At 35.6% G+C, this 13,649-nt stretch overlaps 3 protein-coding genes across 3 annotated transcripts; 1 reads left to right on the forward strand and 2 right to left on the reverse strand.

The window, feature by feature from the left end:
- Nucleotides 1–2,959: 2,959 nt before the first annotated feature.
- Nucleotides 2,960–3,583, reverse strand: LOC125823968 (uncharacterized). Its single transcript, XM_049503316.1, has one exon. The coding sequence runs from the start codon at nucleotides 3,581–3,583 to the stop codon at nucleotides 2,960–2,962; it is 624 nt and encodes a 207-aa protein (XP_049359273.1).
- A 5,006-nt stretch (nucleotides 3,584–8,589) lies between these two features.
- LOC125823970 (peroxidase 6-like) lies at nucleotides 8,590–9,599 on the forward strand. The gene has a single exon (XM_049503317.1). It carries the CDS (start codon nucleotides 8,610–8,612, stop codon nucleotides 9,597–9,599), a length of 990 nt encoding a protein of 329 aa, XP_049359274.1. The 5' UTR covers nucleotides 8,590–8,609.
- A 1,214-nt stretch (nucleotides 9,600–10,813) lies between these two features.
- LOC125823947 (chaperone protein dnaJ 16-like) lies at nucleotides 10,814–13,643 on the reverse strand. The gene is made up of 9 exons (XM_049503293.1): nucleotides 13,609–13,643; nucleotides 13,428–13,532; nucleotides 12,803–12,853; nucleotides 12,079–12,168; nucleotides 11,871–11,979; nucleotides 11,630–11,778; nucleotides 11,494–11,547; nucleotides 11,145–11,374; nucleotides 10,814–11,071 (listed from the first exon to the last, which is right to left on the reverse strand). The coding sequence occupies exons 4-8, from the start codon at nucleotides 12,127–12,129 to the stop codon at nucleotides 11,150–11,152; spliced, it is 588 nt and encodes a 195-aa protein (XP_049359250.1). The 5' UTR covers nucleotides 12,130–12,168; nucleotides 12,803–12,853; nucleotides 13,428–13,532; nucleotides 13,609–13,643; the 3' UTR covers nucleotides 10,814–11,071; nucleotides 11,145–11,149.
- Between the last annotated feature and the right edge of the window lie 6 nt (nucleotides 13,644–13,649).

A 13,649-nucleotide genomic window follows, 5' to 3' on the forward strand; every position in this document is an offset into this window, starting at 1 on the left:
AAACTAAGAAATGGTGCCCTTTCATAAGTCTAGCTTTCCTAAGTAAATGTAAAACCATGAAATCGGTAGACCTAATGGTGGTAGCCCTTCTCATGTGTGAAATGATGAACCTTGGACCGGTAGGCTTAAGGCACCCTTAATGAAAAATCGGTAGGCCTAAGGCACCCTTCCAGGGGGATTTAATGAGCTATCCTTAATGAACCTTGATCGGTAGATCCTTGTGGTGCTCTTCTTGGTAGATGTGTTATGGGTCGGTAGACCTAATGATGGTGCCCTCTCTAGCACATACATGTGAATGAAATTACTTTATGGGAACTAAGGCTAAGCACCGAGTGGATATAGTTAAGATGGTAGCTCTCCCGAGTATGAGGCAAGAGTACAATGAACATCTTTGGATATCCCCTAAACCATGTGCCTACATGGGATGTGTCCTAGTTCTACCCTTGGCAAGTAGAACACCTTCCACGGTGTAGGGTTTTATGACACCGAATTCCATGTCTAGCTCGCATGGTCTATGTCGGTTAATGCCTATTCCCATCATGTGGGATGTGCACTCTAGCTATTGGATAGGTTCTACAACGTGTAGGTAGTAGTATGGGATGCTATCTACACATGGCACGAGTAGGCTTTGAAGATACTAAAGTGAGTTCCCTAAGTCTAACGACTATTATGTGAAAGTCCCCTTATGTGCTTGAATGTCTCCAAAATGGTTTCTTAAAGAATGTTGGTCTATTGATGTTATGTTGTAAAGGAAATGTCCTTATCTAAGGTAATCTTGGGGAACACTTAAGTGTGCTTGAAGAGGTTGTATGGGCGGTCACTTCTTGTCTCACTCAAGTGTGTCTTAAGAATATATTAGATAGAGGTCCTATGGTAATGAAATGACATGTGTTCTTTTAAAGTTAAGCATGGGTTGTATATGGACATATGTTGAGTATATGTATGGTTGGCTATGGTCTTATATGTTAATGTTGACTTGTATTATGTCTCTTATACTTGTAAAGGAAATGTTTTATCAAATGATATGGAAGCATTTACTTCCTTGAAAATGTCCTTTTTGGCATGTTTTTGCATGGTCTCCATACTTAGTACTTAATTGTGCTAACCCCTTTCTTTCCCTTTTTCGACTAAAGTGTAGGGATTTGGAGATGATGACATGTCATGGCTATTTGATAGGTTTCTAAGTGTTGAAGATGAAGACTTGGTGAGTCCTCATATATTCGAGGACAATACCCCATATGTTCTTTTATATCTTTTTAGTATTGTTTAAGTTGTGTATGGGATTGATCCCGAATTTTGTACTCTAAAGTATTAGATGGTTTTGAGACATCATGTATAAAGTCTAGAACGTCTTCCGCTTGCTATATTTTTTTTTTATGAAATATTTTCTTGGTAAAGAAAGTTTTAAATTCCTTATGGTTTTTTATGTCTATGCGATGAATGAATGCTAAGAGGCTTGTATTAGACCTCTTCGAGGTCGAGTACGCCGGTTACGACTAGGGGGTACTCCCAGGTCGTGACAGAAATGATGGACCAGGTAGAGAGATGGCCCATCATCTGGAAACCCATAAGTGTGAGTTTGAGGAGTATGAGACTTTGCATAGGGAAATTGTGTCTCATCAAATTTTACGTGACGGCTAATGATGATTTTTCTAGATGACAAATCGAAGCACTTATACCCACGATGATTTGACGGATACCCAAAAAAAACACAAGGAGTTGACCGAGGTTGGAGTTTGTTTATGGTTGTAGAGGGAATAAGAGGATAACATAAACACCCAAACACCCGAAGATGAGAATAAGATGGATCTTTATGCTAAAGGATGTGGAAAGAAGATTGATAATTTAATAGCTTATGAGGAAGGATATTGAGAAGGTAAGTCGTCATTTGCAACGCATGATGCCAAAAGGAAGGAGGAAGGGAAACATGGGCCAATAAGGTACGAACAATGTTGTTGATCGTACAAATTTGTCTTTCAGTTGTCCCATTTTGAGGGGATGTATGAGGACAGGAAAGACGAAACGAAAGACCAGTTGCTTTACAAAAATCCCAAAAGGGGCAATTATCAAATTCCGTGCCATTATCACATTATATATTCTTTATGTCACACTCAAATTGGGTTCGAATAAATGTCTTGAAACTCAAAAATGTGGAAAACGTTTGTGATTTGTGCGATAAAGGAAAAGTCCATAATTTTTTAAAATAATCATCCACAAACAAGACATAATATCGATAACTCGATGAACTCAAAACAGGGGACGTCCAAAGATCACTATGGATAGTATCAAATGGCATAACAGTGCGAGAATTTGAAGGATAAAAGGGCAACTTAACATGTTTTCCAAGAGGGCAAGAATGACAAATACGAGTGTCTTTAATTTGATTACATTCAATCAATTTATTCTTCTTAAGAGAGTTCAAAACAGGTATTCCCGGGCGACCCAGACGATCATGCCAAATGGATGGTGTCAAAGCAGCAAAAGTAGATGGAGAAGTGGTTGGAGTAGTGATGGGATACAGCTCGCCCCGACTTTCACACCTCATTACCAGTCTCCCCATCCAAAAATCCTTCACAAAAAACCCACACGGATCAAATTCAACAGAGACAGAGTTATCAGTTGTAAATTTTCTAACAGACACCAAATTTTTAACAAGGTGAGGGGCATGAAAGACATTGTTTAATTGTAAGGAAGGACACAACGAAGATAATTTAGTATGACCATAACCATTAATTGGAATTGATTGACCATTTCCAACTATTATACCACGTTTATTGCTCATATTAAAATAAGACGTGAGGTTACCTCGTACGGATGTCATATGAGAAGTGGCCCCGGTATCCATGTACCATTTCGCATCCAGAGGAGTGATTCCAAGAGTATGCATTGCAGCTTCAATGTCGGTTGGAGATGGAGCTGTCGTGTAAGCCTGCTGCGATCTGGGCCCAAGTATACCAGGCTACTGTTTCGGCTGCTGTTCATAATTGGGCCTTATCCATGAGTTTGACGGATTTGGACAAGAAGGTATAGCCCAGGGAGCCCATGGTGCCATCCAAGGCCACGACTGACCTCCAGCCCATGAAGAATTAGGTGGCGGATGCTGACCTGTTGGCTGTTGTCCGCCATCGCGGCTGTTGCCACCCCCCATCTGACCACCACCTCCAGCCTTACCCCCACCACCGCTACCACCCTTGCTGCCTCTACGACCACTATTGTTGTTGCGATTATTGTTGTGGTATTGGTTCCTCTTCCTACCATTAGTATTGCGGTGTGAAGATGAATGATCAACAATATCATGCGAGCTAGTTGACTCACGAGTAACCATAACTGATGAGGATTTATGTGCCGCCTTCCTAGCAAGGTCGGCCTCTTCAAGAGTGAGCATCGAACGGGCCTGATAAAATTGGGGTAAAGGATCACGTTGGCGAATGAGAGTGGCCAGACCTTTGTAGGGTTCGGTGAGACCAGAGACCAGTTGAAGAACTAGTCTATTGTTGTCGACGGGAGAGCCGACATTCTTGAGTTGATACGACAAAGATTTGAGGTGCTGACAATAGGCAGAGACACTTGGAAAATCTTCCATGTTCACATGAGTGAAATCGTACTCAAGGGTGACGGCACGAGAGTGTTTGTTATCTTAGAATATGTCACGTAATCTATTTCAAGCCTTTATTGCCATGGTGTCGGGCTCAAGCATCATATGTAGAAGATCATGAGATATAGTGACATAGATCCACTATAGAACAGTAGCATCAAGAGTCGACCAAAGATCTTTCTCCTCCTCTATTTTCAGCGTTTTCTCATTGCCCTTTGTCAGAAGAATAATATGGTCAAGAACTCAATGGGATCATGCATGAATCTTAAATAGTTTCGTCCATATGGAATACTGGACATTCTCCATCTCAAGAACGATGGGAACATGGTTCTTGATGTTGGATACATCAAGAGCAGGGTGAAAGGAATATTTTGATTCCGACACGATGAGACGAAGAAGAGAGGGGGGAATGGTATTGAAGAGAAAGCGGAAGGTTTTCCCCTAGAGCTCTGATACCATGAAAGAGTTTAATCCCTTGCTTATTTCATTGATATCAATGGTTTATATATAATCAATACAAGGCTATAATTAATGAAACTAACTAGCTATAAGAGGAACTAAATATACACTTAACTAATGTGATATATACAAAGAATCAGAATATCTTTATCATATATTCTAACAATTGTACAAGTTAGATAACTTTTGGTACGATTTGTTGAAGTCGTTTTGGTACAACAAACTCTCATCAATTTGAAAAAGTATTTCAAGTAGACCTTCTACATGTGATTAATTTTATTTAGTAGGGTCGGATACTAAGTGTTCAAGCCTCTATTAGTGTGCTCTCTTTATCAAATATCATGAGATATGTATACAATTTTAAACCAATTGATAAAACATAGAAATTACTATGTCCAAAATAAGAAATTACATGTAACATGTCTCAATTCAGCCTTCAGGTACCTTTCATATCCATCTGTTTACCTTAAGTTAATAGCTCCAAAATGGTAAGAGAACTCTTCGATGTTAGTGAAATCCTCAATAGAGCATTTGTTTCCAACACCTTGCTCAAACATGTCAGCCACTTTCCATGTTAGTGCAGCAAGTCTCAAGTCTCTCTCACACAATAATAGATGATAAAATAACTATAACATTCAAATTTGAAGATCCTAAGGACATTATGGAAGCATTTGACAAAGAATGGTTATCATCATCCTAGAGAGTAACCAATAATCATGTTAGCTTCAAGTCGTTTGTGTATGAGAAATAATCACAAGAGAATAAAAGTTGATTAAGGAATGTTGAGTTACATCAATTTACTAATATGATATGCCTATTAAATTTGCAAGATTTCAGAACACTAAGTTTCAACCTTGAGTTACAAGACTTAGCATACATGACCTTGTTTGTGCTACTAAGAATACCAAGAAACATAGGGCAAACATTCTGCTTATAGGGGAATCATATCTACTAGTCAAGCTTGACAGCCACTATCTATTTTTTTTAAAAATGCAAGCAGGGATTGTTGTAAAGCCTGTATTGGGAATCTTCAGGGCGGACTGGAAAAAGGCAAAATTCTTGATAAGCATCAATAGGAATAGGAAAGAAGAGCATAGTCATACGTTTCAAGCTTGTATAGATAACAATAGGATATTTCATACCAAAAAACAAATAAACTTAGAAATTGGAAGGAGAGCTTCCAGAAATTTTCAATTCGAACAAACAATTACATTTGATGTTGAAAGTTGTGAAATTTTATCACCGAATTGGTGCACCAACTCAAAAATCAAATCACTCTTCATAATTTTCCATCAACTTGCTTTTCCTCCCATTTTTGACTCTCTTATTCTCTTCAAATTGAATACTGAAGGGGAAGAGGCAAAATGCACGGAAACCTGCTATCAACAAATTGAAAAAAAAAAATACCAATATTTCAATAATAACCAAAAATAAGTTTTAAGAACTTGTAAATTGGGAAAGACGAAAAGGAAAAGTAGAGCAAAAGGAGCAGCAATCTATGGCAACAACTAACAAAATTTAAATTTGATGCATGCAACAAAGAAACCGTTCAAACCCCAAATAAAGCAGCAAAATTGAAACAAAAACTAAGCCAACTGAATAGAAAATTGACAAAATAACTGAGCATAGATATGGTGACATAGAAAATAACATTTAAGCATTGAATAAATGGCTAAGGTTTACTCGAAATTGTACAAAGCTTTTTATTTATGGTTTTTTCACAACGGATTGGGAATATGAAGAAGAAACACATTTAGGACTTCAAGTGTAAAACATATGTCTCTCACAAAAAATAAAAACAAATAAAGATGGTATTAGGTGTCTGCCAAAAAAAGAAAGAAAAATTGGAGGATATTTGAACTTACATGCATACACGTGGACTTACGCAAGAAAACAAAGAAAATAAATGGGCCCAAGTTTATGGTATACAATTTTCGTTACTTTTAGTACAATTACTTTATATTGTGTTAGTCCTTTTGCTTGTTCACTTATAAATAAGGATAAAATAAGTATAGAACATTTATAACATTCCCAGAAATGTAAAAGACATATGATGTGACAAGTATATATGTGAATACTGCCATAAAAATAGTAAATATTTTTTCTTTAACATTATGTCCAAACAAAGTTGAATAATTTTTTTAAAAAGAAAATCCAATATAATGATTATCAACTCGTCCTTGAGAAAGTAATTTTCTTATTCTCTTTTAACGAGGATGATTCTATTAAATTAGGGATTAAAAATCAATTCTTATTAAAAGACCTATATTTTTTCTCTTATTTATTTTTAATTTATAGTGCAGTATCCTTGAAAACATAGTCTTTAACTTTACATAGTAATATTATTGCTAATATTTATATTAGTCAAGATTAATTTCAATTAATAAGATGTTGGTTATTTCCTTGCAAAACAATTTGTTGGATAATGTTGTATTAAATTTTATTTATGAATATGAAGATGTGAGTAGTCTAAATTCAAAATTCTAAAATATTGTCTAATATAAAAGGCAAATGCTTCCTTGACTTCTCAAACTAAACTAAGACTATCCAACTAAGTATAGCATGAAGGAATTCTTTTTGTATAGAAAATGTTTTCAAATAGCAATCTATCGCGTCAATAATAAGGCTTAAAGTAAATAAACGATTCAAGCTTCTTGATAAAGCTAGTTCAGCTAACTCAAAGGTAGAGAATTACCCGGGAAGTGGAACATAGACTGATTCCATTTTCTGAATATCCAAAGCATACATACAAAGCATGAACAAAATATTCAACCTATTTTAATTGACTTCAAATTGATAGCTAAGCAATATCTAAGGTAGGGATTTTGTTCAGGCTAGTATAGGAGTGAGTCTCTTCAAATTTCAGGACACATGCAAGATATCTATTACGATGTTCATTTAAGCATTTTATTAAATAATTTTTTTTTAATTTCGAATATAACCTCTCTAACTTTTTAAAGTAGGGATAAGATCTGGTTACTATGTATACCTTTTAGTTGGGTTCAAAAGAACCAAGACATCATAAGGAAGCTTACAACTGCAAATGATATCGGCAATAAATTAGACAACAAAAAATTATACTAAAAGAAATATAATATTATTATATGGTTTGACCAATCGGCATACATATGAAAGACTATTATAAAAGAAACATAAAACTGTTGACAGAAAATCCCCCCCTAAAAGAACTCTATAACACATTATATTGTGGATTATATTGCGTTTTGGGTATGAGAAGAAGAGTTTTCAATTCATAGAGTTCCAATCTTTTCCTCTAAGAAAAGAATAACCAAATAAGAAACAAAATTGTATTTTTCTTTGAGAAAAAGTGAAAACAATTATGATAATACTTCGACTTTCCTTCCAAAAGAAAAGTAAAATTCGAATATGATAAGAAAATCAAGTCAAAATCCTAACACTTTCTCAACATCCCACTTATAAAAATATATTGAATTTATTGTTGTTGAATCTAAATTTTAATTATTTAAACGAAAATAAAATTAAAAAATTTCACAATTAATTAAATATTATTAGCCTCCCCTTGTGCCACAGATGAATAGTTAGTGTAAATTTCATTAGATAGATAATTTTTTAGTTCTCTTCATAATATTTTAAGCTTAATTATTTTGTTTGAATCAGATAAACAATTATTTTCTTTCGTATTTGTTTAATTTTATTCGCTTGGTGTTTCTTGATAAGTCTCTAATTCTGTTTTCTGCCTATTTAAATTTGACACGGTTTAATCATCTAAATCTATAGTTATCTGAGTAGTCTACCACACACGAAGGATTATTTCTTTCCTTAATCAGAGGTCATGAATTTCAATCTCAGGTTCAAAACATTGTTATATGAAGATTCACCTAGGTATATGTATTTTGAAAAAATTACATATTGTCTCACTAATTAATAATTTCGTATCAAATTTTAAGTTAGATACACCTAGGTATATGTATTTTTTCTACTAAATACACTCTGAAATACAAATTCACATAGGGAGAGACGAACGAGAGAGGAGAGAGGCAAGCAATATAGGAGGGAGGCGACCAAGAGAGTTTGTGTATCCCCCAGATACATTTTGAACTACAGATACGAACGGAGAGACGCGATTGTGAGAGAGGGAGAGAGGGAAAGAGGCGAGCGAGAGAATCAGATACATGTGAGTCTAGTCAGATACAGTGTATCTGGAACAAATTACACCTAATTTTGACTCATGTATCCGAGATACACGTATCCAAAATACAAATTCTAGTAAGAGTAATTTGCTCCTAAACTAGTGAGATTTGTATCGTTTGCTCTAATATAAATTATTACTATTAATTAATGGCATGGACAATTAAACAAGAAGGAAAGGAGTAAACACCGGACCTTAAACAATTTTTAGACCTCTATTTTATGTTTGTTGCATGCAAAATATTGCCTATCTCAAATTTCAAACGTCATTAAACATAACTAATTTACACCTCTCTTATTCTTAGCCCCCAAAAAATCCAACAAAAATACACTAGAAGCCTTTTTTTTTCATTTGCTTTCTCACAAATTCTCTTTCAATAAAGTCATGGCATTACCACTTCTCTCAATTTTCCTTTTTTCATCTCTAACCTTATTTTCTCTTACAGAATCCAAACTCAATGTTGACTATTACAACAAAACATGTCCTCAATTTGAAAAAATCATCCAACAAATCGTCGTCGATAAGCAACTCGCGGCACCCACCACCGCGGCTGGGGCCCTCCGCCTCTTCTTCCACGATTGCATGGTGGGAGGATGTGACGCGTCGTTATTGATTTCCTCAAATTCCTTTTCCCAAGCCGAGCGTGACACGGATATCAACCTCTCCCTCCCGGGGGACGCTTATGATGTTGTCACACGTGCAAAGACTGCATTAGAACTCCAATGCCCTGGCATTGTATCTTGTGCAGATATTTTAGCTGTTGCAACTCGTGACTTGATTACAATGGTTGGAGGTCCATTTTACAAAATTCGCCTAGGGCGAAAAGATAGCTTTGAATCGTACGCAAAAGATGTTGAAGGACATATTGCTAGGCCTAACATGACTATGGACACAATAATTAATATGTTTTCATCAAAAAATTTAAATGTACAAGAAATGGTGGCATTAATGGGTGCACATACAATTGGATTTTCTCATTGTTCGGAATTTAGCAAGAGATTATTCAAATTTAGTCAGACGTCAGAATTTGATCCTACTATGAACCCTACATATGTGCAAGCGTTACAAACCTTGTGTGGGAATAACACGAAGGATATGGCTGCGTTCAATGACGTGATGACACCTGGCAAATTCGACAACATGTATTTCCTAAACTTGCAAAAGGGGCTAGGGTTATTGGCATCTGATCAAGCTATGATTTATGACCAAAGGACAAAGCCATTTGTGGAGCTTTATGCAAAGGATCAAGATGCATTTTTCAAGGCATTTGCACATGCAATGGAGAAAGTGAGTGTTTATAAAGTTAAATTAGGGAAAATGGGAGAGGTGAGACGTAGATGTGATGTTGTGAATCAATTACAAGAAAATTGGTAGTTAATCAATTAATTAGGTTGATTATTACTATTGATGAAGAAGGATTATCATCTCAAGACATGTTTTAGTGTCAAGGTGCTTTTGGATTATAATATGTATAGTTTCCATAGAACATTATATGTATTATTATTATGTTCCAATGTGAACATTTTTGACCTCTTGTAATTTCAACATTTGGCTATAGAAAATGTCTGCATTGTGTAAAGAATTAAAGACTCCATTTATTTAAGTCATTGATCTCGTATTTATATAAAGATGAACGTATTAATCACATATTTACAAACATGATTGTATCAATCTTGCAAGTGTGGGAATAGTTATCTCACGTAAATATGGAATAACTAATTCCACCATTTTAATACGTATGATGGGATAAAATAATTTTGGAATTAATTAATATCAATAACGAAATGTGGGATAATATAATCTCACATTTTAACCTGAAATTATTATCTTTATCTCACCAACTAAACGACTTCGCAAGTGTTTTTTTTCTTTTCGTTGGTTTGTTTGTTACTAATTGCAGACCATAGAATAACATCAGCCTGTTGTATAAAGTAGATATTTTAACGACAGATATGTCCAAAATCATGTATCAAGTCGAAATCCACACATCAATTGTTCCAATTTCAATCAAGATTTTAGTCATTTTTTGTCAATCACTACTAAAAGATCCAATCTTGTAATATGTTTGCATTATATGATTGAGACAGAAATAATTGGCTACTCAAGATACACATTTACCCTTTTCGAATTTCTGAAATTGATATTAGACTTTTATCAAACTTGTTTCATATCAGATGATGACATGTTAAGAGCTCATCAATTTAGACTTTATCGACTTATTTCACATCAAATGACATCTTAGAGCTCAATACCTCACCTCAGATGTGTGTGTGGGCGAAGAGGGGGTGTTGAACATGGGTGACAGGCTGACAACTCCTAGACTAGCATGAGTTTTGCAAGCAACAAAATCCAATATAGCTTTTGGCAGAATCTAGTTGGTCTATTATATATTCAATCAAAGTGTTCAGACTCCCAAGAAACTAATAAAAAGATGTAAATGCTGACTTATAATATACATATTAGGCATCTGAGGACAAAAGAGCAACAATCTTGTATCTTACACTTTTTTGTATTTAGTTCTTTGTCTGAACTAACAAAAGAACCAACTTTTTTTACCACTTAAACACACACACACACACACACAAGCATAGCACATTCAAGAAAGACTTGTGATTGAATAATGCAATTTACATGTGTGAGTGTTCAAGGAAAGAATTTTTCGTGTACTTCCCGTGTCAACACCATTCCATAAATAACAATATTTCAGCGCAATAGTGATATGGCTAGTTACTGCAATGGAGTCCCACTGAAAGAATTCTTGTAAGTCCTGCAACAGGTTTGTTGCTTGGACTAATAGGAAGTGTACCTCTGCAACTACTCATTCAGTTCCGTTGTTTCTCTATACACTGCATGTAAAATAGAAATATAAATGTATAGCAGTCGAAAGGAAGTGATATGATACAACAAAAAGAAGCTCACCCTAATTAACAAGCTTTCCTTTTGTCAACTTTTAAGGGAATGTTGAACCATTTCTTCTTCTTCGTCCGGTCTCTTAAAGACTTCTTTTCTTTTACTGGGCCATCTTCACTGGCTGCCTTGGATCCACCTTTGTTCTTATTTCGATTGCTACTACTACTACTACGTTTCATCACAGGAAGACTCGTATAGGAAGCATGAATTTCATTGCGGTCCTTAAGAAGCTCATCAATCTATTGATTAGCAAAGAAGTTGAAACAATAATTTAACTTTTTTCCTAGGAATATAAAATCAATTCAAATAGGTAAAGAAATTAGAGTTGCAGATGAAGTTCACAAAGCATCTAACTTACAGCTTGCATTTCTTGAGCATATCTACTTGTCATCTCAGTAAATTGTGTTAAGACCTGTCAGTTAAAAGAAGGAACCAATAAGATAAAAGAAACATAAAGAAAGAGATCGCCAATTAATGAACGAAGGAGCACAGACCTCCCTATATTCTGTTTCAAACTTAGACAGTTCCACTCTTTTTGACAAAATCTGAGCTTCTACTGCTCTAAGATTCTCTTTTTCCTCGGTAAAAGGTTCAGCGCAGACCACTTCAATGGTGTAGCTCACACTTCTAAAAAAATTGTCACCTGCAAAAGTCAACCAGGAAATAGAGAGAGGTGCTGAGTATCATATTTCCATTGAATTGCATTGAAAGTTCAGATTGGCAAGGGAAAGATACCATAAATTGCAAAAACATGTGTGCCAGCTTTGAGCTCAGTTATCTCGCATGGTTGAAATCCATCCAGTTTCTTGAAAAATGCAGAGTCCGGATCCTTTGTGGCTGCTGCCTATATATTAGCTCAAGCAGCAAAATAATGTGAACACATGGACACAAAACTGAAGAGGAACGTACAAAAAATTGACATTATGCATAGATATAAACTCACCGATGTCTGGGTTTGATCCAAGTGATATACTGGGAAACCAAGAAAATACATGCCAGCGGATGTGACTTTCCCTGTTTTTGAACTATCTTCCTGCAAAGAAGTCTCAATAAATTTACAGCAGATATTAATGAAGTACTGCCAGGATCATAAACCAGATTAGCATCAACAATGATAGAGGATATTTGGCAACCGATGGATTGCGACTAATCTGAGGGCAGATGGCGTAGCTTATACGAGGGTATGAAAATCGGATGCAGCAAAATTGAAAGAACGTCAACTCAGCATAAGCGGCAGAAAAGTGAATTGAGAAACTTTATTCCCCATCTGGAGCCAACCCTTAGGAACAACTGCAGAAGTGCAGCCCTCAAAACCCGGGGATGATGGACCCTCCCCTGACCCCTCCCCACTTAAATAGTAGGCTTAGTTCGCTTGGCGTAGGGCCTGAACTAGTGGCTTAAGCCACAAAGTCCCCCGATCTTTGTCGAGTGAACTTCAGCCTGGGGGCTAATGAGAAACTTATTATTGTTGCTTAAAAAGGATCTTTTAGGACTAGACATAAACTTCTTGATTCGAACAGAGAACAGATATCCATATCCACATATTTATAAGAAAAAAAGGAGCTCACTGTGCTCTTCAAGCCTAAACTACCATGAAATTTGAAGTGTGATCCTAGATTACTTGACCACAATAAGGAGCAAGCAAAAGAACGGAAAGAAATTCGAACCTGTAATGCAAGGCTTAGTCCACCATTTTCTTCTTGGTCAAAGTACAATAGCTGCAGACATGCAATTCAAATTACCAAACTGTGACAAACTCAAAACAGATCAACACAGTGGAAAAAATTGAGTTGATCCAAAAAACAAATTGAAGTAACTAGATCATATTATAATCAATGATGGAAATCATAGTATGATACTCTCATATTAATATAGTCTGAAATCAGTATCACTCTGCTTGATGATTCGGTACAAAAGAGAATATCGAAAGCATCTAAGAGTTTGTGTCTATCAAATCATTTATCAGGGAAACAAAAGAGTGCCCATCTGAGGATGGATACATTTGGAAATATCCTAGAAGCACACTATTAAGCCACTAACTAGGCTAAATATAAATTATTGCTAAGTGACACAAATAAGTCATTAAGTCTGCACATGCAACAGTAAACCTAGGAGTCCTTTATTAGTAATGTAGCAGTCTTCCAGTAGAAAAAGCTCTCCACTCTTATTCGCCAACTGACCAAAATGAATTTTCTATCATCAGAATTCTGAGTCCAAGTAGCAAGCATTTGGTTGAACAAATATACACAATAAAGTAAACCTAAGCATATTTGGCTTTAGATTTTGACGAACCTTAAATTTACTTTTTTCTCGTGAATGAACTCGGCAAACAAGGCCCCCTTTCGCTTCCTTTTCTGTTATTGTAACAGAATAGAAGTGAGCAGACTGTTTCTCTACCTGTTAAGAAGAAGATAAGAACTTCTGAAGTATTTACATTTGAACAAGAATGAATGACAAAGATTTAGATAGATACCTTCTTAGACAAAGGTTGCCCAAGTGGAAGTGGTTGAATAG

Source organism: Solanum verrucosum, unplaced genomic scaffold, assembly GCF_900185275.1.
Source record: "Solanum verrucosum unplaced genomic scaffold, falcon-dt-bn FXZP01000786.1, whole genome shotgun sequence".
NCBI lineage: Eukaryota > Viridiplantae > Streptophyta > Magnoliopsida > Solanales > Solanaceae > Solanum > Solanum verrucosum.